The sequence below is a fragment of the Scyliorhinus canicula genome, chromosome 9, assembly GCF_902713615.1.
Source record: "Scyliorhinus canicula chromosome 9, sScyCan1.1, whole genome shotgun sequence".
NCBI classification, from domain to species: Eukaryota; Metazoa; Chordata; class Chondrichthyes; order Carcharhiniformes; family Scyliorhinidae; genus Scyliorhinus; species Scyliorhinus canicula.
In genome coordinates this window covers 56,332,592-56,354,789 of record NC_052154.1, presented here as the reverse complement: position 1 = coordinate 56,354,789, position 22,198 = coordinate 56,332,592, and the positions used below count along the sequence as shown (strand labels likewise).

The window sequence follows — 22,198 nt, the reverse complement described above, 5'->3', positions numbered from 1 at the left end:
CAATAGTAGTCATGTGCACGATTCAAGTCCTCGTGTTCAATGTAGCACAGTTTAGTAAAACACAATTTGGTTCTTGTCCTTATGCACAGGCCTTGCAATCCAGGTGGCCAAGCATCCTAATTTGAGGGGCTATCCCTTTGAACATTTTCCCCCGCGAGTCCTCGCCCTGTTGGCACAAGGTTATTACCACTAATTTCCGCATGGTTTGGAGTGTAAACACAGGGCTGAGGTGCTGGCTCTAAGCGGCTTGTCTCTGTGCTTAGGCCCGGCGCCTTGCTCCTTACTCTTGGGGCATCCAACAAGACACACGCACACCTGCCAGGGCCAGGAGGCAAAAACACAAGAGGCCGCGGGTACTGCGCGCTCGGGGGCTGTACCTTGCTCTCTTTCGCTCTATCGTATTTACCGAACCTTTTCATCCTCGGCTCCTGTCCTATTGCACTCAAAATAAACGCGCTCACCATTCAATTCCCAACATACACCGCGATTGACACACCCACCCCACTCTCTAAACTCGGGGAAACTTCCAACCGCCCCCCTAAACCTGAACCCGTGTCCTCGCGCTGCTGAACTATGCCCAACGGCACAGCGCGTTCCACAGAACGCAGCCACCAACCGGTAACAAACATTCTAAACAGCACACACACACAACACTGCCAGGCTCTTGACCAATCATCCTGAGCCTGACTGACTGACACTCCTCCCCACCAATCCAGAGCGACGTTACGTCATTAAAGACTAAACCGATCCCCTGACGCTAAAGCTATCCAATCGGGTCCGGCGAGGTCCTGTCCGCGCGGGGCGCTCTGGGAGTTGTAGTCCGGCACATCCATGCAGACGAGCCGGGGCAAACTGGAACCATCATGCCTCATGCTCGAGAACCAGCCGCCAGCGAGACGGAACCGGAAATGGATGTACGCTAGCAACTGTCGTTGAGGTAAATGAACCCGCAATTGGCTTGTCGATTGCATTTGGTAAGTTTTATGACGCGCGTTTTTTTTTCAACAATGGTCGGTAAAGTGAATGTGAAACGGATGTAATTGGAGTTTGCGACAAGGTATCGTCAGCAAACCTTTATTTTCATTAAGGTTCAGGTTAATGACGGTCTCTACCCTCTATTTTGACCATCTCCATTGTGGATGTCTGCACTGGACACACCGGTTCAAGGGTATATGCAGTCATTATCAACTTTTCATACAACATAGAATATATAGTGCAGAAGGAGGCCATTCAGCCCATCGAGTCTGCACCGACCCACTTAAGCCCTCATATCCACCCTATCTCCCTAACCCAATAACCCCATCCAACCTTTTTGGACACAGGGCAATTTAGCATGGCCAATCCACCTAACCTGCACACCTTTGGACTCTGGGAGGAAACCGGAGCACCCGGAGGAAACCCATGCAGACACAGGGAGATCGTGCAGACTCCACACAGACAGTGACCCAGCAGGGAATCAAACCTGGTACCGTGGTGCTGTGAAGCCACAGTGCTAACCACTATGCTACTGTGCTGCCCTTCACATTGTTATTACTCGTCCTTTACAGGCTGGAAAGTGCAGCATCAACAATGTTCTGTGAAATGGACGAAGTGCCGAATTTGAAAGACAAATATTAATAGAATAATTGTATGGGTGTAATGGAAGCTTTGCTTTGGTGTCACACAGCACAAATAAATAACACTCATCATATCAAATGTGGAGATATATTTTCTTCTATTTGTTAAATCAGGGCTGAAGTAATTTAACCTATGATGTAATTCTTTCTTTCCAAATACGTAGCTTTTTATAGGTTGCTAGCATATGTTGGGAACTCAGTCAAAAGTGCCAAAGAAATGACCCATCTTGGCCTCCTCTAAGTCCCATGCATCACAGGTGCCAATCTTTAGCCAATTCAATTCACTCTACGTGATATCAAGAAATGGCTGCAGGCACAATATACGCAATGGCTCTGGCCCTGGCAACATCTTGCAGTAGTACTGAAGACTTATAGTCCAGAACTAACCCAGACCCTAGTCAAGGTGTTCCAGTATCGCTACAACACTAGCAGCTACCCGACAATGTGGAAAATTATTTTCATCCACAGAAAACCGGGAAAATCCAATAGGACCAATTGTCACCCCATGAATCTACTGTTGATAGTCAGCCAAATGAGGGAAAGTGTCGCTCATGGTGTTATCAAGCAGCTGGTACACAACAATAACTTCTCACTGATACTCAGTTTGGATTTTGCAAAGGCCATTGTCTCCTGGCCTTTTTACAGCCGGGAGGTGAGATGAAAGTGTCAGCCCTCGGCAACAATACTGCACTGACCAAGTGTGGCATCAAGGAGTTCTCGCAAAATTGAAGTCAATGGGAGTTGTTAGGGGGGTGGGGGGAAAGAGTGGTGGAAACCCCACCGGCTAGAGTCATAACTACACAAAGGAAGATGGTTGAGTTTGGTGGAGGTCAGTCATCTGAGGTGGAGGACGTGGCTGAAGGAATTTCTGGGAATTGTGTCCCAGGCACCTTAAGCTGCTTCATCTGTGATCTTCCTTCAATCAAAAGTTCTGAAATGGAGACAATTGCTGACGATTGCATAGCTTTCAGTACCATTTGTGATTCCTCAGATACTAAAGCTATCTGTCCCCATGTGCAGAAAGATCTGGATAACATTGAGGCTAATACTGATGTGTGGTGTGAATGATACTTGCCGCATAAGTGCCTGGCAATGATCATCTCAAACAAGAGAAATTCCAACCATTTCCCCCTTGATATTCAACAGTACTACTGTCGCTGAATCTCACACTATCAATATCCTGGGGGTTACTATTGACCAGAAACTAAACTGAACTGGCTATATAAATACAGTGGCTACAAGAGCAGGATAGAGGTGAGGAACTCTGCAGGAAGTAATTCACCAAAACTCCCCAAAAACTCCACCATCTGCAAAGCACAAATCAGAAGGGTGATGGAATACTCTCCACTTGTTTGGATGCGTGCAACTCCACCAAATTTCAGGAAACATAAAATTGTTGTATAATAGTCTGGCGCATGTAGGGTTAACATGGACTGAGTACCGTACCACCCACACATTGATGCAAGAGAACACATGACCCACACCTAGGAGTCACTCAAGTGTTGGACAGAACAGTGTGCACAAGCAAGCAGAGACAGTTCCTAGCCTGAACCCTTTACTGTGTATATGGATGTAGGTCTTGTCAAAATAAATACGTACAGTTAACAGTTAAGACTTTGAGCTCAGTTCAAGGATGTTACAAGATGGAGGCCAGGAAAGCATTGGAATAGTCTAGGGCATCGCTAAGCGTTTTAGCAACAGGTGTGTTGAGTTGGGGCAGAGACAATTTTTTAAATTTGCTTATGGGATAAGGTTATTGCTTTTTTAAAAATAAATTTAGAGTACCCAATTAATTTTTTCCAATTAAGGGACAATTTAGCGCGGCCAATCCACCTACTCTGCACATCTTTGGATTGTGGGGGTGAAACCCACACAAACACGGGGAGAATGTGCAAACTGCACACGGACAGTGCCCCAGAGCCGGGATCGAACCTGGGATCTCAGCGCCGTGAGGCTGCAGGGCTAACCCACTGCACCATCGTGCTGCCCCTTAAGGTTATTGCTTGAGTGTGGTGGTTGCTACAGAGGTGATCTAGATGGCTTTAATGATGGATTTGATATGAATATGTTTGAGATATGGAAAAGCATCAATATAGTTAAGAGAATCAAAAATACAGTTATAGAACTGCAATAATACAATTTTAAAAACTGGTGATACATTTGATTGCAGCCCTTTTGATAATGATACACATTCTTAAATGGATAGACATTCTACGAGGCTGTCCCATCATCGTTAAACATTGTAATAGAGGTAGAGGGCTGGATTCTCCATTTTGTCATTCTGGTGCGGAGCGCCCCAGGATTCTCCATCTTGCCAGCCGGCCAATGGGGTTTTGCATTGTGGGCAGCCTCACGCTGTTGGAAAACCCGCGAGCTGCCAGCACAACGGAGAATACAGACAGTGGAGAATCAGCCCATGGTGTTTATCAAATGCCACTTTTTAATCCTGTATTCAAAACTTTAATGAAAAGCATCCTTAGAGAAAACAATGGGCTGGATTCTCCGCACCCTGATGCCGAAACCGCAGCTGCCGTCGAGGCGGAAACTTTTATAGGTTGCCAGCATATGTTGGGAACTCAGTCAAAAGTGCCAAAGAAATGACCCATCTTGGCCTCCTCTAAGTCCCATGCATCACAGGTGCCAATCTTTAGCCAATTCAATTCACTCTACGTGATATCAAGAAATCCCCGCACGATTCTCAGGCGCCATGCTGCATATCACCCAACTGCGGCCATTGCTGTTGGCCCACTCAGCCATTCTCCGCCCCCGACCGGCCGAAGTCCCAACAGCGTGGATCTAACATGGACCTGCCAGTCTGGATACTAGTGTGGCGGCTGCAGACACAGTCCGTGGCCACCCTGGTTGGAGGCAGGCTGATCGGAGGGCAGGGGGGCCTTATACGTGGCCGGGCAATTTTTGGACGGGCGGTCAGGGGCGGCTGCCCGACTGATTGAGGGCACGATGTACAGGGTCCAGCTCCACGTCCGAGTCCACCATGGAGTACAGCACGGCCGCTGGAGGCCACTGCCGTGCACATGCGTGGCCTCCGACCCAGAAGCGTGGGGGCCCGTATCTGCAGCAAAAGCTGCTAGTTTTACGCTGGTTCACTGCTAGTCCCCTGCAGGGCTGGGAATATGTGGCCCTTTCACGCCAGTTTCTGCCCAATCACTTTATCTTGGTCCATTTTGTGTCAACAGTGATGTAGTAGGACAGCACGGTGGCGCAGTGGTAGCACTGCAGTCTCACAGCACCAAGGTCCCAGGTTCAATCCCGGCTGTGGGTCACTGACCGTGTGGAGTTTGCACATTCTCCCCATGTTTGCATGGGTTTCGCCCCCACAATTTGGAACTGAATTTTCACCTCGTGGGCACAAGAATGGAGGCACCAGGCGTGTAAATGCACGTTGACGGCCAGCATGCTGGTTTGCTGGCACCATCCTAGGCCGTTTCCTGGAGGCAGGGACACAAGTAACTGGTAGCTAATTAAGGTGAGATAATGGCTATTTAAGACCAATTATCAGAGGCTGACTGAAAAAGTGCACCAGAATTCAGGCTGTTAGCAGCAGACTGGGGGCCAGCACTCCAGGCATACTTTGAGGACCTCCCTTGCTACCTGGTTACAGCTGTTAAATTAGGACACTCTGTGGAGCAGCTCCTCCCTCAATGATGGTGATTTGGCCACTTGTGGCCATGTTTAATTGAGACATTTTAAAGGTCCTCATAAGACACCCTCTCTCTCTTACCTGAAACGGCACAATGGAGCTCATTCCAAGCTAGAAGGCCTCTTTTGGTCCTTCATCTTCGTGAGCTCACCTGCTGTTCTTTTTAAAAAATAAATTTAGAGTACTCAATTTTTTTTTTCCAATTAAGGGGTAATTTAGTGTGGCCAATCCACCTGCCCTGCACACCTTTAGATTGTGTGGTGAGACCCACGCAGACATGGAGAGAATATGCAAACTCCACACGGGCAGTGACCTGGGGCTGGGATCGAACCCGGGTCCTTAACTCCGTGAGGCAGCAGTGCACACCACCGTGCCACCCTCTTCTGTCCTTATTTGGACAGCGAGTATGGCTTGATTTCATACTGCACTTGCATATTAGCTTTCAGTGGCATTTTGATTAATTCATCACAACATGCATTCCCACCTAGTGTCATAGAATCTCAGAATAACAGAATAGTACAGTGCAGAAGAGGCCCTTCGGGCCATTGAGTCTGCACCGACGTATGAAAGGCCATGACCTGCCCACGTAATCTCACTTGCCAGCACGTGGCCCATAGCCTTGAATATTATGGCATGCCAAGCACTCATTCAGGTACTTTTTAAAGGATGTAAGGTATCCTGCCTCTCCCACCCTCCCAGGCAGTTCATGCCACTCTTTGGGTAAAACCACTCTCTGGGTAAAACCTAAACCCCCCCACCCCTCACTTTGAACTTGTGTCTCTTCATAACTGACCCTTCAACTAAGGGGAACAGCTGCTTCCTATCCACCTTGTCCATGCTCCTCTTGTACACCTCAATCAGGTCACCCCTCAGTCTTCTCTGCTCCAGAAAAAACAGCCCAAGCCTATGCAACCTCTCTCTATAACTGAAATGTTCCGTCCCAGGCAACATTCTGGTGAATCTTCTCTGCACCCCCTCCAGTGCAATTGCATCCTTCCTATAATGTGGCGACCAGAATTGCACACAGTATTCCTGGTTTAGCTCAATGAGCTAGACAGCTGGTTTGTGATGCAGAACAAGGCCAGCAGCGCGGGTTTTATTCCCGTACCAGCTTACCCGAACAGGCACCGGAATGTGGCGACTAGGGGCTTTTCACAGTAACTTCATACTTGTGACAATAACATTTTTTATTATTATTATTAGCTGTGACCTCACCAAAGTTCTATACAGGTCCATCGTGACCTCCCTGCTTTTGTAATCTATGCCCCAATTGATAAAAGTGAGTGTCTCATGTGCCTTTTTCACCACCCTATTAACCTGCCCTTCTGCCTTCAGAGATCTATGGACAAACACGCCATGGTCCCTTTGTTCTTTGGAACTTCCCAGTCTGAGACCTTTGACTGTATATTTCCTTGGCAAATTACTCCTTCCAAAGTGTAAAACCTCACATTTTTCAGGGTTAAATTCCATCTGCCACTTATCTGCCCATTTGACCATCACGTCTATATCTTCCGTACATCAAAACACTTAGCCTCACTGTTTACCACCCGGCCAATCTTTGTGTCATCTGCAAACTTACTGATCGTATCCCCCACATAGTCATCTGTGTCATTTATATAAATGACAAACAAAAGGGGGCCCAGCACGGATCCCTGTGGTATGCCACTGGTCACTGGCTTCCAGATTAAAGCAGCCATCTTCTGGTTTGAAGAAAATAATTCCTGTTACTTAATAAACTTGCGATGCAACTATTAAACTGTTAAGTATATGAAGTATTAAATATATGAAACATCCTGTGTCAGCCATAGAATCTCTTCATTAATGCCCATTTAGTTATTTTCTTCCTGATTGGTTAAGCCTCTAGTTTTCTCTGTTCTAATTGGTTATTTTCTACATCCATGAAGTTAAACATTTTGAACTATTACTCTTAAATAATTAACTGATCAAATATTCCTTAATAATAAACAAAAAGGTCATTCACTCACCCAGTGCAAAATCAAAGCTTTGACTCTGGCGACCCCCCATCACCAAGACCAAATAACTAACGGTGACAAACCCCCATCACCAAGACCAAATAACTAACGGTGACAAACCCCCATCACCAAGACCAAATAACTAACGGTGACAAACCCCCATCACCAAGACCAAATAACTAACGGTGACAAACCCCCATCACCAAGACCAAATAACTAACGGTGACAAACCCCCATCACCAAGACCAAATAACTAACGGTGACAAACCCCCATCACCAAGACCAAATAACTAACGGTGACAAACCCCCATCACCAAGATCAAATAACTAACACTGACAAACCCCCATCACCAAGCCCAAATAATTAATGGTGACAAACCCCCATCACCAAGATCAAATAACTAACGGTGACAAAAAGAAAGGAATGTATGCATGAGTAAAGAGAAGAACTTGCATTTACAAAGCAGTATTTACAACCGTGGGATGTTTCCAAACAATCTACAACCAGTTAAATACTTCTGAAGTGTAGACACTTTTGTAAAGAAATGCACAGTAAGAAGTCTTACAACATCTGGTTAAGTCCAACAAGTTTGTTTGGAGTCACTAGCTTTCAGAGCGCAGTTTCTTCATCAGGACCACTCACCTGATGAAGGAGCTGCGCTTCGAAAGCTAGTGACTCCAAACAGACCTGTTGGACTTTAACCTTGTTGTAAGACTTCTTACTGTGCCCACCCCAGTCCAATGCCTGCATCTCCACATCGTAAAGAAATGCAGCATTCAATTTGTGCACAAGACCCCACAAACATAAATAATGTAAATGACCAGATCATATGTTTTGTGCTATTGGCTGAAGCATAAATGTTGACCAGGGCAAAAATAATTCTCCTGCTCGTCTTTAAGTAATTCCATGGCATCTTCATATATGTTTAAGGAAGGTGAAATTGAACACTCTAGGCACAGCTGCTAAGAGTATACAAAAGACTAGAATTAGAGGATCATCAATTTCTCAGAGGATTGTAGACCTGTAGGAGGTTACAGCAATAGAGTCAGGCAAGACCATGATGGCATTAGAAAACCATGATGAGGATTTTATATTTGTGGCATTGGTGGACCCAGGAGTCAATGGATGTCAGCAAGTTTCCATCTCTGCAACAACATTAAAGCAACCCTAATCAAAGACATAAATGACATCCTGTGCGAGTGTGACCATGGTGCTCTATATCTCGATACAATTCAAGCTTTGATAATAGCTTTAAGTGTGTCATGATTGCACACATTCCCACTATCCAGCCTTTGATCATTACGTTCTGTTCCTCAGTTCCTTCATCACAAAACATATGAACATTTGAGCTAAAAAGTGCTTGTTTACTTCTATTAGCTACTTAAAAATCTTATATTTTGTAATTAACTCCAATTAATTATGCGGAATGGACCTTAATCTGATTGTTATGCTTGATTTTAAGGTTGTCAACCATGATTAAATATATTCCTGCAGGCTTCATCACCTAACCTGCCCCCACACTCCAGCCATTGTTCGGCTAACACATCCATCTTTATGATGCACTGCCTTCCTATGCCAAAAGACTCATTATCCAATTGAATGATGCTCAACTGTCATCAATCAGCCTTTTTCCCATTTTCAACATTTTTCTATATCTGGATCAAAGAAAATCTAAAAAAAACATAATGTTCCTTGTTTGTCTCCAGGATTGAACACAGCAGTAATCTGGAGATTGATCTCCAGTTCCTGGAGATTCCTGTCCAATGCTGGAGGATTGGCAACCCTAGTATGATGAGCACATCATTGCCATCATGATCTATTACCTTCCCAGGGCCTTTCTATTCCTTATAGAACATAGAACAGTACAGCACAGAACAGGCCCTTCGGCCCTCGATGTTGTGCCGAGCAATGATCACCCTACTCAAACCCACATATCCACCCTATGGGTTAGGTACGTTTTGGCGCGGCCGTTTTGGCGCCGGCTGTTTTGGCGCCGGACGTTTTGGCGCCAAATGTAAGGTTTTTAATTTACAATAAAGTTAGTTTAAAAACTTAATTTACAGTTTTAAGCTTGCTTTTAAGTCCTTCCTTCGAATGATACTGAATCTTGCAACAATTTACTTGCAACAATTTACTAGCCACAAAAACTAAAAAAATGTCTGTCGTCTGCGCCCAAACGGCCGCGCCAAATTGGCTGCGCCCAATTGTCCCATGGCGCCCAAACGGCTGCGTCCAAACGGCCGCGCCAAAACGGCCGCGCCCAATTGTCCCATACCGCCACCCTATACCCGTAACCCAACAACCCCCCCTTAACCTTACGTTTTAGGACACTACGGGCAATTTAGCATGGCCAATCCACCTAACCCGCACATCTTTGGACTGTGGGAGGAAACCGGAGCACCCGGAGGAAACCAACGCACACACGGGGAGGACGTGCAGACTCCGCACAGACAGTGACCCAGCCGGGAACTGAACCTGGGTCCCTGGAGCTGTGAAGCATTGACGCTAACCACCATGCTACCGTGCTGCCCCTTGCTACCGTGCTGACTTTCTCTTTTGTCGTATACTATATATCATGAATTGAAGTCTGTCTCAGATGGTCTTATTTAATGCCTCCGTGTCCAATTAATTTTCTCAGACTTCAACTTTGATGGACGTCCGTTCCCCTGCATGTCAAACATTCAAATTTTCATAGAAAGGTAATTGTGCTATCTTGTAGCACAGAAGGACTGTCACAAATATCTGGAAAATTATTCAGGATTTTGCCCATAAACCAATTGATAGGGACTATATCCTCCAACCATCTGAAGTGAATTCTTTACATGAACTGTAATTAACAACTTACAATCTAGTTGGCCAACAAAAAGTTATGCAGCATTTTATTTATAACTACATGATTCCTTTCCCAGAGTCCATTACTTTAAGGACTTGCAGCTGCAGTTTTCATGGCCATGATGTTCATTTTTTCACACACGTCCCTGAACTCATCATTGACAAAATCTCTTTTTCAGTGAAAAACTTCACTGTCCAAGTCTGGCTCTTATCCATTTCTCCATTATTATTATAGAAAGGCTGTATCTGGTCAGCAGTTTTATAAGACGCAGAATGAAAGTATTTCTCTTTCCATCCCATACTTTTAGATCCATAGCAGCTTCCTTGTTAAAGTTGCATGCCAGTGGAAGGCATGTCAGCATCCTGTAGGACTTTTTACAGTTTCACAATTCCCACTAATTTGTCGATATACCACACCTGCATCTTATAACAAACTTTTAACCTTTGGCAAGTAGCGTGAAGCAAATTGTCTTTGTAACTTTAAGACAATTTATTTCGCCATCTTATTCTTAGCACCAGAAGGGTTAGGTCTTCCTGTTAAACCTTTGCGGTCAGTCCATGGCTGCACTCAAACGTGCTTTGCACTTGGTGGAATCCAGCATTGACGGCGAAACCCAGGTGCCCTCTGACCCTATGATGCCCCATCAGTTGTGAATCTGATCTGTTGTGCAGCTTTGGTGAATCTGTCAACCGACTGATGCAGTGGTGTCTTCTCCTTTGTGCTCCTCGTCCCTCCCGTCTGGCCTCCTAATGCCCTGGGCTTTGCCCTTCCTGTGCAGGCTGCTGCTCCTCATCTCTACTGGCTTCAAATTCTGTGATTGCAGCTCACTTCTTGGTGCTCAGGTGAGTCTAAACATCGTTGCCTACTGCTCTGATGCTCGTGTGATGTCAGGAAGGTGATGACCCCCACGCTGAACTGGCAAAGTACTTAATGCGCTTAAAGTACTCTTCTCCAAAGTTGTGTCGTGCAGCTGCAACTTTTCCTTCAAATGGTTAAATCCTTTTGGCTCAAATCAGCCTTTGGCTTTTGCCTCCAAAAACTTTTCTTGTTCACAGACTCTCACCTGACTTAATTAAAGCCTGCCTTCAGCTAGTCCGAATGCCAGCCACCTCCACTAAAAATCAGCAGGTAAAAGTTGGACTTTTAAAATTACCTCAATTGATCTCAACAAGTGTATGAGTGAATTTTTAGGCCCACACCTCATGAACTTTTTGACAGCACGAATAGAGACGGGAAGTCATCATACATGGCATTAGCACCATTTTCTTTTGGTCTCCTGCCTCCATTCAGACCTGATCATAGTGCGAAAATCTGGCCCCCAAGGGTTCGCAAATAAATTCCTGAATAGTGTGCATCATTTTACCTTGATCACCTCACTTTTATGTATAGCGAGGATTGCGAGGGACTCCCAAGGGAATCCTGCTATTGTGTCGTCACTTTGAGCGGGCGGCCCGATAATGAGGTCCCTCTACTGGCCACCCATCCCCCACGCATCAAAATTAGCCCCCCACCCTCTGATTTTCTGGGTGCCCCCCCGTCCCCCAAGTGCAGGGATGACCTGACCCACACCCCCTCAGAGACCCCCTAAATAAAGGAACCCACAACAGACTTCCCAGAAAAGAGACCCCTGTCAGGAAGCCCGCCAGTTAAAAGACTCCTGTGAGGAAGCCACCCAGAAAAGAGACCCGTGTCAGGCAGCTCCCCAGAAAACAGGCTCCTGTCTGGAAGCTAGAGAACAGTCCAGGCAGACTCAGTGAAAAGAATTGTTGTTGTAACACTCACCGGGCAATACATGTGCTGGCTCAGACACAAGAAGCACCACGTGCCAATTCCTGGAAAGAGAGACCAGGCAACTGTCTTTAGACTCCATTGATCCTTGCGCTGCAACCCATTCATTTCCCTTACTAGGCTGTGATTGACAGCTTCCACACACACACAGCTATCGACCTTGCTTCATTGATCCTCCTTTACAGTTGAGTAACTGTGAAGTGCTCTAACCTGTAAAGGTCAACCACTTCAAAGAGAGTTAAGTGCTGTCAATTTCCAGCTGACTACATCAAAATCCCCAGAAGAGAAATTAAGGCAAAAGGAAGACTAGATTAAGAGAAGGAATAGACAAGGGAAAAGCAAGAAAAATATGAAAGAATTAAAATTTGATTGTTTTAAAATATGTTAAAGAAATTCACTACACGCAAGAGTGAGAATTAGCGCAATGAATTATTACCATTAAGTGCCAGAAAGAGTGATTGGCTTGCAATAACAATTATCTTGTTGGTAAAGACATACTTACACTCTGAATTATCAATCTCAACTTTCTGTGGGGAATTTGTTGGGGCATTAATGTGCAAATAGTAAATAAGGGTGACTAAGAGAGAGATGCCATTTCTGCGAAGCAGAGTGAAAATTGACCAGCAAGTCCTGGAGTCACAATTTCTGGCATATCTCTTAATCTCCTGAGTCTGCTATCTGATTTGTACATTAATAATGACCAGATTTCTTTAATACACGGATCCCTCCAGTCCTAATGCATTAATTGAGTATATAAATTCATAGCATATACGCATCACTGTTTTAACTTCACTTTTGTTTTTTGCCTCTGTTTGCCTCTTTTTGCCACCTTTCTGGTGATGGTGGCTCTTTGTCCATGCACTATTTAAGTTGACTCCATTACCTATAGTTTTGTAGATTAACATCGACTTTTACCTTGCGACTGAAAATAAGTATTTTCAACCCTTTGGTGGTTGCCATTTCTGTTACCAGATGGGCTAAATGATGCGTTCTTGCCATATTACGGGAGGTTTTAAGCTTTGTTACTGAGCCTCATGATTTGTATGAGAAAGTAAAGGTGAAGTTGCCATTGTCACAGATGACCATAGGCTGCTTTCCCCTTTGAGGGGGAGTGCTGATTGGTGGTGATTTAACCTGAGGATCACCAGACCTCAGGCGAGGGACAAGGTTGAGAAGGTGGGGCCTTCATGAATAGAAAGTATGAAAGGACTGTACAATGTAATGTTAATCTGTGCAAGGAAATGACTCCCTAGATTGGGTTTAAAAAACATGAATCTTTAATTACAGTTGCATAAAGAATTTAGTTGCTATTTGTGGTGGCATGAGGCAATACTAGGCAGATTTACAGTACAACTGAACAAGGGTTTCTTGGTAACAAGTAAAGGTAAACTATACACAGGCACAGTGACTAAAGAGGTCTTCACTCCCTGGCTCCCAGGTCCACTCTGCCCGAGCCCCAGCTCCATGGATCCCGTGCTTTCTCCCAATTGGGCGAGGTTTGCATGCTCCCACGCGACAGGCCCCAAGCCGGTCACATAGACCAAGAGGGCATGCCCCTTAAAGTGACAATGGCAACTTCACCTTTACTTTCCCATACAAATTATGAGGCTCAGTAACAAAGCTTAAAACTTCCGGTAATATGGCAAGAATGTATTATTTAGCCCATCTGGTAACAGAAATGGCAACCACCAAAGGGTTGAAAACCCTGCCAATGGGGAAAAAACACGACCACATCCCTCCCCCCCCTCCCTTTAAATCCCTGAGCAATATATTTACAGAACAGGTTAGGACTAGTTACTGATAAAAAGGTTGAGCAATACAAGAGGAGAGAGTTCATAACAGTTCATCATAATATCAATCTTCCTGGGGATATTCTGGGCCGCGTAAACTGCCCCAGTCCCCGAACTAATGCTTCCACCTCTGAGATTAGTAACATTGCCATCTGTCGAAGATTGTCTCTGTGATTTGACCACTACGGCAGAGGCGTCCCTTCACTAGCTCCCTCCTGGGTCATCGACGGGGCCTCCTCAGAACTCCTGGGGTCCTTCTGTTCTGGCTTCACCACGGGAGCACTAGTGCTGCCTGTTGGCTCCAACTGTTCGGAAATGGGGGTTGTGATTCCCCAGCTTCTGCCGTGGTCAAGGTGCCTCCGCATTGTCCTATTGTTCAAATCCACAAGTCTGGGCCTGACTTAGATACAATTCTGCTCGGCAGCCAAAGTGGGCCTGAGGCAAAGGTCCTGATGAGGATCAGGTTGTCCATTTGAAGTGACCTGTCTCTTTTGTACAAAATGTGCTGTTTCTTCTGTGAGAACTGCCATGCCTCCACCTTCCCCACCAAATTCAGGAAAACAAAGTCCAATCAGGTACGGAGGTGATGGCCCATGGATAATTAAGCTGGCATGATGCCCGTGGTGGCATGGGGGTCGTGTTATAAGATAGAAGAAAGTTGGCCAACAAAAGGCGAAGTGGTCTACTGAGTGCTTCTCCATGACTGTTTTGAACATCTGGACAGCTCTCTCTGCTATCGTATTTGAGGCGGAGTGGGGCTGTTCTAGTATGGTGGATGCCATTTGTTCAGACAACGTGCTGAAACACTTCTCCAGTGAATGCAGTGCCATTGCTACCAGATACCAGGGCACCGCGCTTTTCCCCCATTGGTCAGGCTTTGTGTGCTCCAGTGCCGTAGGTTCTGAGCTGGTCATGTGGATCGCGAGGGCTTGCCCCTTAAAGGAGCCGCACTACCACATGATTCTCATACAAAAAGTGCATTTTTATTATTTTAGAAGTTCTTAATTGTCAGTATGAGATGCTGCCTGTAATTCCCACAGTCCAAAGATGTGCAGGTTAGGTGGATTGGCCATGCTGAATTACCCCTTAGTGTCAAAAAAGGTTAGGTGGGTTACTGGGATAGGGTGGAGATGTGGGTTTAAGTCAGGTGCTCTTTCCAAGGGCTGGTGCAGACTCAATGGGATGAATGGCCTCCTTCTGCACTGTAAATTCTATGATTCTATGGACGATAATTTCGTAAAGATATGAAACACAAGAAAGCTTATAATAAAGTTTATGCAGTCATTTTCATCATTTTGGCAAATGTGAGTGATTTGAAAGCAACTGTAAAGTAGCTTATTCATGTTTATGTGGAACTAGAATTTGGCTTAACCTGATGTGATTAATGTTTTAGCTTTCTTTTGACTTGTACCTTTGAATTAAAGGTACACAAGTATTTTATCGTCAGCTCTCAAACTAGATCAGGATGTTGGTGACTAGTAATTATTTATATTTTAACAGACTGTTGAACATCTGCATGCATGTAAATTTGTTTGTGCTTTACAGAAAATGTTCAGCCTAACTATTTTTACAATTTATTTTGCAATTCAAATGATCATTATCAATAGACACTTTGATACCATTGCCAGAAACCTACTGGATAAATCCCACATAGTTGTTAGTAGCTTATAATTTTACTAGCTGAGATAATTTACTCAAGGGGAATAATATTGTCATGCTGTACAGGAAGTTTTATGTGACTGTTTTTGAATGTGCAGATCAAATGTACAAGAGTCTGGCCGCCAGATTTAGCAGCATAGTTTTACTGCTTTTAACCTGTATATAAGTCAGTCTTGCAAGCAGAGAAGTAACCCAAAACGCTTTCTGTGGAAAATTGTATTGTGCTCCACAATTGTCTGATAAAACTTGGCTTGCCACTCAAAAGGACCATAGGTTTTCCTTGCTTCAATCCTATCAGTGAATATTGTTGAGTGCTAAATCACAGAGCATATTTCCTCTCTAGTGTCAAAAGAATCCACTCCCAAATCATTGATTTTAATCTATCGTTGATTCTAATCTATCTTTTGAACTGAAATGTGGTCCATGATCTTAGAAGCAATTTGTGTGTACTTGCACAAAAGTTTATCAGTAGTTAAATAAATCTGAGTCTGTAAACAGTGACTTAGTTGAAAATGATTACATCAGGTTGTCCTGATTCAATGCACTATTTTCAAATCCGTGCAATCTGATAATTCCAGGCAAATTATGATTCTGTAAAGTTTGCCATTTGCAGTTGGTTTGGAGATGAAACGTTATTCACTTTTCAATAGGAAAACATAATGAATCCTAGAATTGTACATTCAAATTTTGGGGGGTAAACGTCAGAGCTTCTTCCAGGGCCTACATGAACACCGGTTTTTCTGTGTGAATCATACTGATTTAGTTTAGATTATTGATTGTCAAATTTGACCTCTTGTGTGGATTCAACCTCCCCAGGTTTATTTCCATGTCTACTCATTCATCAAAACACCTATACTGCCGATCCTGTGAGCTTTCATTGTGTAACTGTGGTCTATTGTACCCTTCCCTACTCCACTATTGATGACGTGGACTTCAACCATCTCGGCCATACTCTGATCTTCCACACCAAAGCTGTTGAACTTTCTATCTCTATTTTTAAAAGCCTTCACAAAACCCATTCTTTGCCATCTCCACTTCTCTCTAAACACGTGCAAAAATTTAAATATTTATTCCTTTGATCTCCTTGGCACATCATGAAACATTTCTCTACATTAGATCCCCATATAAATGCAAACTTATTGTTTCATTTGGCCTCTTTGTGCTCAGTCTCAAACTAGATCTTCAGGCACACTTGACTAACCTCCAAGGTGTATCTGTTTTGACTATAATTAAGTATCTCACATTTCTAGAAACTTTTTTTAGGAATAAATAACTATTTGTTTAACCCCACTCTTCTCTCTCCCAGAGACCAGTGAATTTGTCATTTTTCAAGCATATGTACAATTTGCTTGTGAAAATTGCTACTGAATTTCCTTCCATCACCCTTTCAAGCAGTACCCTCTAGACCATAACAACACCCCATAAAATAAATTCTAATGTTTCCTCAGATTCATTTGCAAATTACCTTAAATCCGTGTCTTTGGCGCTCCCAACCCAGCCACCAATTTATTTATTTACATCCATTAGGCGTGTGACATCATCAGCAACAGCAATATTGTATCCAACCACAATCTGTAACCTCATGACCCGGAATATCTCCCACTCTGCCATTACCATCAAGCCAGTGAATCAATTCTGGTTCATTGAAGAGTGCAGGAGGATATACCAAGAGCAGCACCAGTCGTACCAAAAATGAGTTGTCAACCTGGTCAAGCTACAACAGAGGACTATTTGCATACCAAACAGCTTAAGCAGCATGCGATAGACAGATCTAAGCGATCTCTCACCCAGTGGATCAGAAGTAAGATCTGCAATCCTGTTCCTTCCACTTGGTGGTGGACAACTCTTCCTATCTTCAATGATGAGGAGCCCAGCATATCAGTGCAAATGTCAAGGCTAAAACATTTGCAATCATCTTCAGCCTTCTCCCAGGGTCCCCAGTATCTCAGGTGGCGGTCTTCAGCCAATTGAATTCACTCCACTGATGTCAAAAAATGGCTGAAGGCATAGGATATTGCAAAGGCTATGGGCCCTGACAACATTCCTGAAATTGTACTGAGGACGTGCTCCAGAAGTAGCCACACCCCGAGCCAAGCTGTTCAAAAACAGCTACAACACTGGCATCTATCCAGCATTGTTCAAATTGACTAGGTATGTCCTGTCCATATGTCCTGGCCAATTACAGGCCCAACCGTCTACTCTTGATCACCAGCAAAGTATTGGAAGGTGCCGTTGACAGTGCTGTCATGTGGCATTTACTCAGCAATAACCTGCTCACTGATGCTCCAGTTTGGGTTCCACCAGGGTTCCTGATCTCATTACAACTTTTGGCCAAACATGGATAAAAGAGCTGAATTGAAGAGCTAAGGGGAAAGCTATGACTTCAAGGCAGCATTTGACCGAATGTGGCAGCAAAACTGAAATCATTGTGATTCAGAAGAAAATACGAATTGGAGTCATACCTAGCACAAAGAAAGATCATTGTGATAGTCGGAGGCCAATCATCTCAAGCCCAGGACATTGCTACAGGAGTTCTTCAGAGTAGTGTCATAGGCTCAACTATCTTCAGCTGCTTCATCAGTGACCTTCCTTCCATCAGAAGTGAGGAGGTTCACTGATGAGTGCACAATGTTCAGCACCATTCCCAATTGATCAATTACTGAAGCAATCCATGTCAAAGTGCAGCAAGACCTAGACAACATTCAGGCTTGAACTGATAAGTGGCAAGTAACATTCACACCACACAAAAGACACGCACTGACCATCTGACGGAGAAAAGCTAACCATCTTCCCTTGACATTCAATGGCATTACTGTTGCTGAAACTGCCACTATCGCCTTTCTAGCCATTGACCAGAAAATGAACTGGACAAGCTATATAAAAAGAATGTCTACAAGAACAAGTCAGTAGTTGGGAATTCTGTTGTGAGTGACTCATCTCTTAATTCTCCAAAGCCTGTCCACCACCCACAAACCACAAGCCAGGATTGTAATGGAATACTTTCCACTTATCTGGAAGAGTGCAGCTCCGACACTCGAGAAGCTCAACATTATTTGGGGCAAAGCAGCTCACTTGATTGGCACCCATCTACCACCTTAAAATTCACATTGTGGCAGAATTGTGTACCATCTACAAGACGCACTTCAGGAACTCACCACAATACCTACAAACCCATGGCCTCCAACACCTGGAAATACAAGGACAACAGATCATTCATTGTTTTAAATACAAAAAAGATGCTTCTCTTGAACTCCTTCAACATGATATGAATCTTAAACACGTTTGCTGAATTGCATGTACATAGCAACACTAAAGCACAGAGTCGAAGTTGGCTGTTCTCCCTTCTGGCCTCACACTAACTCATCTCATATGAATTTAGTTACAGAATTTTATTCCAAATATTTTGTTGGTGTCCTGAAATAAAACAGCATTTAATATAAAGGTAAAATACTGCAGATTCTAGGGATCTGAAATAAAAACAGAAAATGCCTGAAATATTCAGCAGGTCTGGCGGCATCTGGGGAGAAACAAAGTTAACGTTTTGAATCCAATATGACTGGATCCAAAGATCTGCATTTAATATAGCCAGCATTTCCTTTTAACTGCAATTAGATTGAATGTTTATCCAGTAGATTGAATGGTATGTAATAGAATGAACTTTTATTCATTTGGTTATCATGAATAGAGCCCACAAAATTGACACTCATGCCTGTGTATTCAATATACATTAACATATTGGCTGAGAGTAAAACGGTTTCAAGTGGTGTAGATTGATTTGTTTTTAATCTAGGACAAAAGTTCGGCACAACATCATGGGCCGAAGGGCCTGTTCTGTGCTGTATTTTCTATGTTCTATATTAAATCCATGTTGATATGTTTCCAAGTCAGGGTGGTGAGTGACTTGGAGGGGAACCTCTAGGTGGTGGGGTTCCCAGATATCTGCTGCTCTTGTCCTTCCAGATGGCATGGCTGTGGGTTTAGAAGGTGCTGTCTAAGCAACCTTGGTGAGTTCCTGCAGTGCATCGTGTAGATGGTACACATGGCTGCCACTGTTTGTTAGTGGTGCAGGGTTTGAATGTACGTGGAAGGAGGAGCAGCCAAGTTGGCTCCTTTGTCCTGGATGGTGTCGAGAATCTTGAGTGTTGTTGGAGCTGAACTCACCCAGGCAAGTGGGGAGTATTGCATTACACTGCTGACTCATGCCTTGTAGATGGTCGACAGGCTATGGGGCGGGGGGGGCGGGGCGGGGGGGGGCGGGGGGGGGGGGGTGTGTCAGGAGGTGAGTTACTCACGGTAGGGTTCTTAGCCTTTGACCTGCCCTGGTAGCCCCAGTATTAATGTGACTAGTCCAGTTCAGGTTCTTATCAATGGTAACCCCAAGGCTGTTGATTGCGGGGGATCAGTGATGTCAAGGGGCGACAATTAGATCCTCTCTTGCAGGAGATGGCGATCGCCTGTTAATGTGTTATATTCAGGAAACCTTTCTAGATTGAAAGTTGATCAAGTTTTTGAAAAGGCTGACAATTTTTGCCATTGTTTCTGTTACTGTTACTGTGCAGCTCCAGTCCATGTTAATTATTTTACTGAAGAAGGAGCCGTGCTCCGAAAGCTCGTGTTTGAAACAAACCTGTTGGACTTTAACCTGGTGTTGTAAGACTTCTTACTGGAATTATTTTACTGACAGAGTTGCTCTGGAAAGAATCAAGAATCCAAAATGTTTCTGTTACCACAAAAATCCATTGCCACTAATAATGTTATGTCACCCACCAGCTCTACTTAACTAAATTAGGTGATAAATTAGCTGCTTCAGTCATTACAGTGTGTTATTGCTGAGAGCTATGTGATTAATATTTGAACCTTGTTTTTCATGGAGACAATATTTGTGTGTTATTGCAACCTTTAATTACAATTGCCAATTATTGTATAAATTTCAACAGTGAGTGCATATTTTTGACTTTGCAGGGGATATAGCATGAGGTAAAACATCTTGTAAAGGAAGAAACACCTGGGTTGGCAAATATTTAACAAATTTACTTGAGTGTAAATGCCCAGATGTGGAACAGGTGGTAAAGTCTTTAAAGCTGGAGTTAGTTATTTCATAAAGCAGAACAAAGTGATTGTAAGCTTTGTATCATAATTTATCTGAGTCTCAGATGAAAGGTTTCAGACAGCGTAAGGATTAAACTAAGATTTTTTTTATCACCACTCTGAAACATTCACAATATGTTTTGATTACTTTAATAACCTCGGCTTCAAAACATGGATTCTCTCTGAGGAGAAGCCATAAAAGTAAGATGACCCCATCTGTTTAGTGATAAAATCCTAAAATGTTCAGGTACAAGGTGTGGATTAAAAAACACTCAAATGTAATTTGTCCTCTTTCTTTCACAGACCATGTCGGGCCTAGCTGATGAGACAGCAGGAGACCTCCCTGTGAAGGATGTAGGCATGAACCTGGCTGGAATCGGTGGATTGCAAGGTTGGAGGCACCTGCTAGTCATTACCACAACATACTTTGATCAGTGTATCCATTAGTTTTACTTCATAATCTCTTCCTTTTATGGTATCAGTGATCCAAATGGTCAGGGCTTACTGATTAAAGCCACTATTGAACATCAGCTGGTACTGATTGTACCCTTCACAGGCCTTGTGCAAGTAGAGTTTTAGTCTTGTTTCATGATTCCATGTCTCCATAACATCCTGTTACCATAAACAGAAGTCATTTTGATCGCTATTTTAAAACTTACATTTCCTTTCTTCCCTTTTCTGTTCGGGAGATTTTGTATAAAAAGTTTTAAGAAGAAATTTTACTTAAACTGATTCCATATGGGATCCTGATATTCTTGAATCCTGATTCACAGTAATCTGCCTTGGACAATAATGGAGTCAGAATATTGGGTTTACGTCAATTAATTTGTGTAGTTTGCCTGTCAATGCTGATGTCATAATCAAAAACAGATAAAGTTACTGAATTAATTTCAAGCTTTGAGAGAAAAATAAATGTGAAAATCCAAAAGAATATGGAGTTTGACCGTAACAGAAGTTAAGCTTTTGAGGAGGTTCATCATTTAAATGCAGTTGTGTAAAGAGAGGAAGGAGAATTTGAATCTTTTTTTAAAATTTTAGAGTACACAATTCATTTTTTCCAGTTAAGCAGCAATTTAGCGTGGCCAATCCACCTACCCTGCACATCTTTGGGTTGTGGGGGCGAAATGAGAATGTGCAAACTTCACACGGATAGTGACCCAGAGCTGGAATCGAACTTGGGACCTCGGCGCCGTGAGGCAGCAATGCTTACCGGTGGCCGCTGCGCCACCATGCTGCCCGGAGAATTTGAGTCTTGTAAGATTTTGATGTGGGTGGGAAGTCAGACCAACTACATTTTAAAATTACAAACAGAAGGATGGTATTGTGGGCAACACTTGTGATGTGCCAGAAGTACAATATGTGGATCATCATTGATCTTCAGTGCATCAACACTTGAGCAAGTCTCTTAAATCTAATGAGCCAAAACCTCATTAAGCATACTTGGCTGAGGGCCCATACTCATAAAAGGATTATCTGAGTGTGATTTTGTTTGGACAGCTGAAGAGAATTGTTGACTTTTCAGGATTGACATCTTTATGTGGTTACAATATGTTATTTTTTCTGTGATTCCTTTTGTCACAATTCCAATATTTATTTGCTCACAACTAAGAAATGTAAAGTGTTTGAGGGCTCTGTTATTGACATTTTAACGTTCTGTTTGATTGACCCTATGTAGGGTTGTTTTTGCAGCAGTTCTTTTCAAAAGATTTGTGAATGGGTGTTTTTTAAATGGGATCCATTGGGATGGATTTGACTATTTCTGGTGGGAAGGGAGGCAGACTGGAAGTGT

General features: G+C 43.6%; 2 protein-coding genes across 12 annotated transcripts in view; one reads left to right on the top strand and one right to left on the bottom strand.

Annotated features, from left to right (window-relative positions):
- fto (FTO alpha-ketoglutarate dependent dioxygenase) overlaps positions 1-561 on the bottom strand; it is a 550,845-nt gene extending 550,284 nt beyond the window's left edge. For 2 of the 6 annotated variants that reach the window (XM_038806732.1, XM_038806733.1), the window contains exon 1: positions 378-561. In XM_038806732.1, the coding sequence (XP_038662660.1) occupies positions 378-464 (87 nt within the window). In that variant the 5' untranslated portion in view covers positions 465-561. The remainder of the gene's footprint in view (positions 1-377) is intronic. The other 4 variants (XR_005461806.1, XM_038806734.1, XM_038806735.1 and 1 more) reach the window with 4 other exon arrangements.
- Positions 562-851: 290 nt separating this feature from the next.
- The window catches only part of rpgrip1l (RPGRIP1 like), a 303,409-nt gene continuing 282,062 nt past the window's right edge, over positions 852-22,198 (top strand). For 3 of the 6 annotated variants that reach the window (XR_005461803.1, XR_005461804.1, XM_038806727.1), the window contains exons 1-2: positions 852-974; positions 20,713-20,800. Coding sequence is in view for 4 of the 6 variants with exons in the window: in XM_038806727.1 (XP_038662655.1) it covers positions 942-974; positions 20,713-20,800 (121 nt within the window). In the remaining 2 variants the exon portion in view is untranslated. Of the gene's footprint in view, positions 975-9,931; positions 9,951-19,952; positions 19,972-20,712; positions 20,801-22,198 lie in introns of those variants that run through there. The other 3 variants (XM_038806728.1, XM_038806730.1, XM_038806729.1) reach the window with 3 other exon arrangements.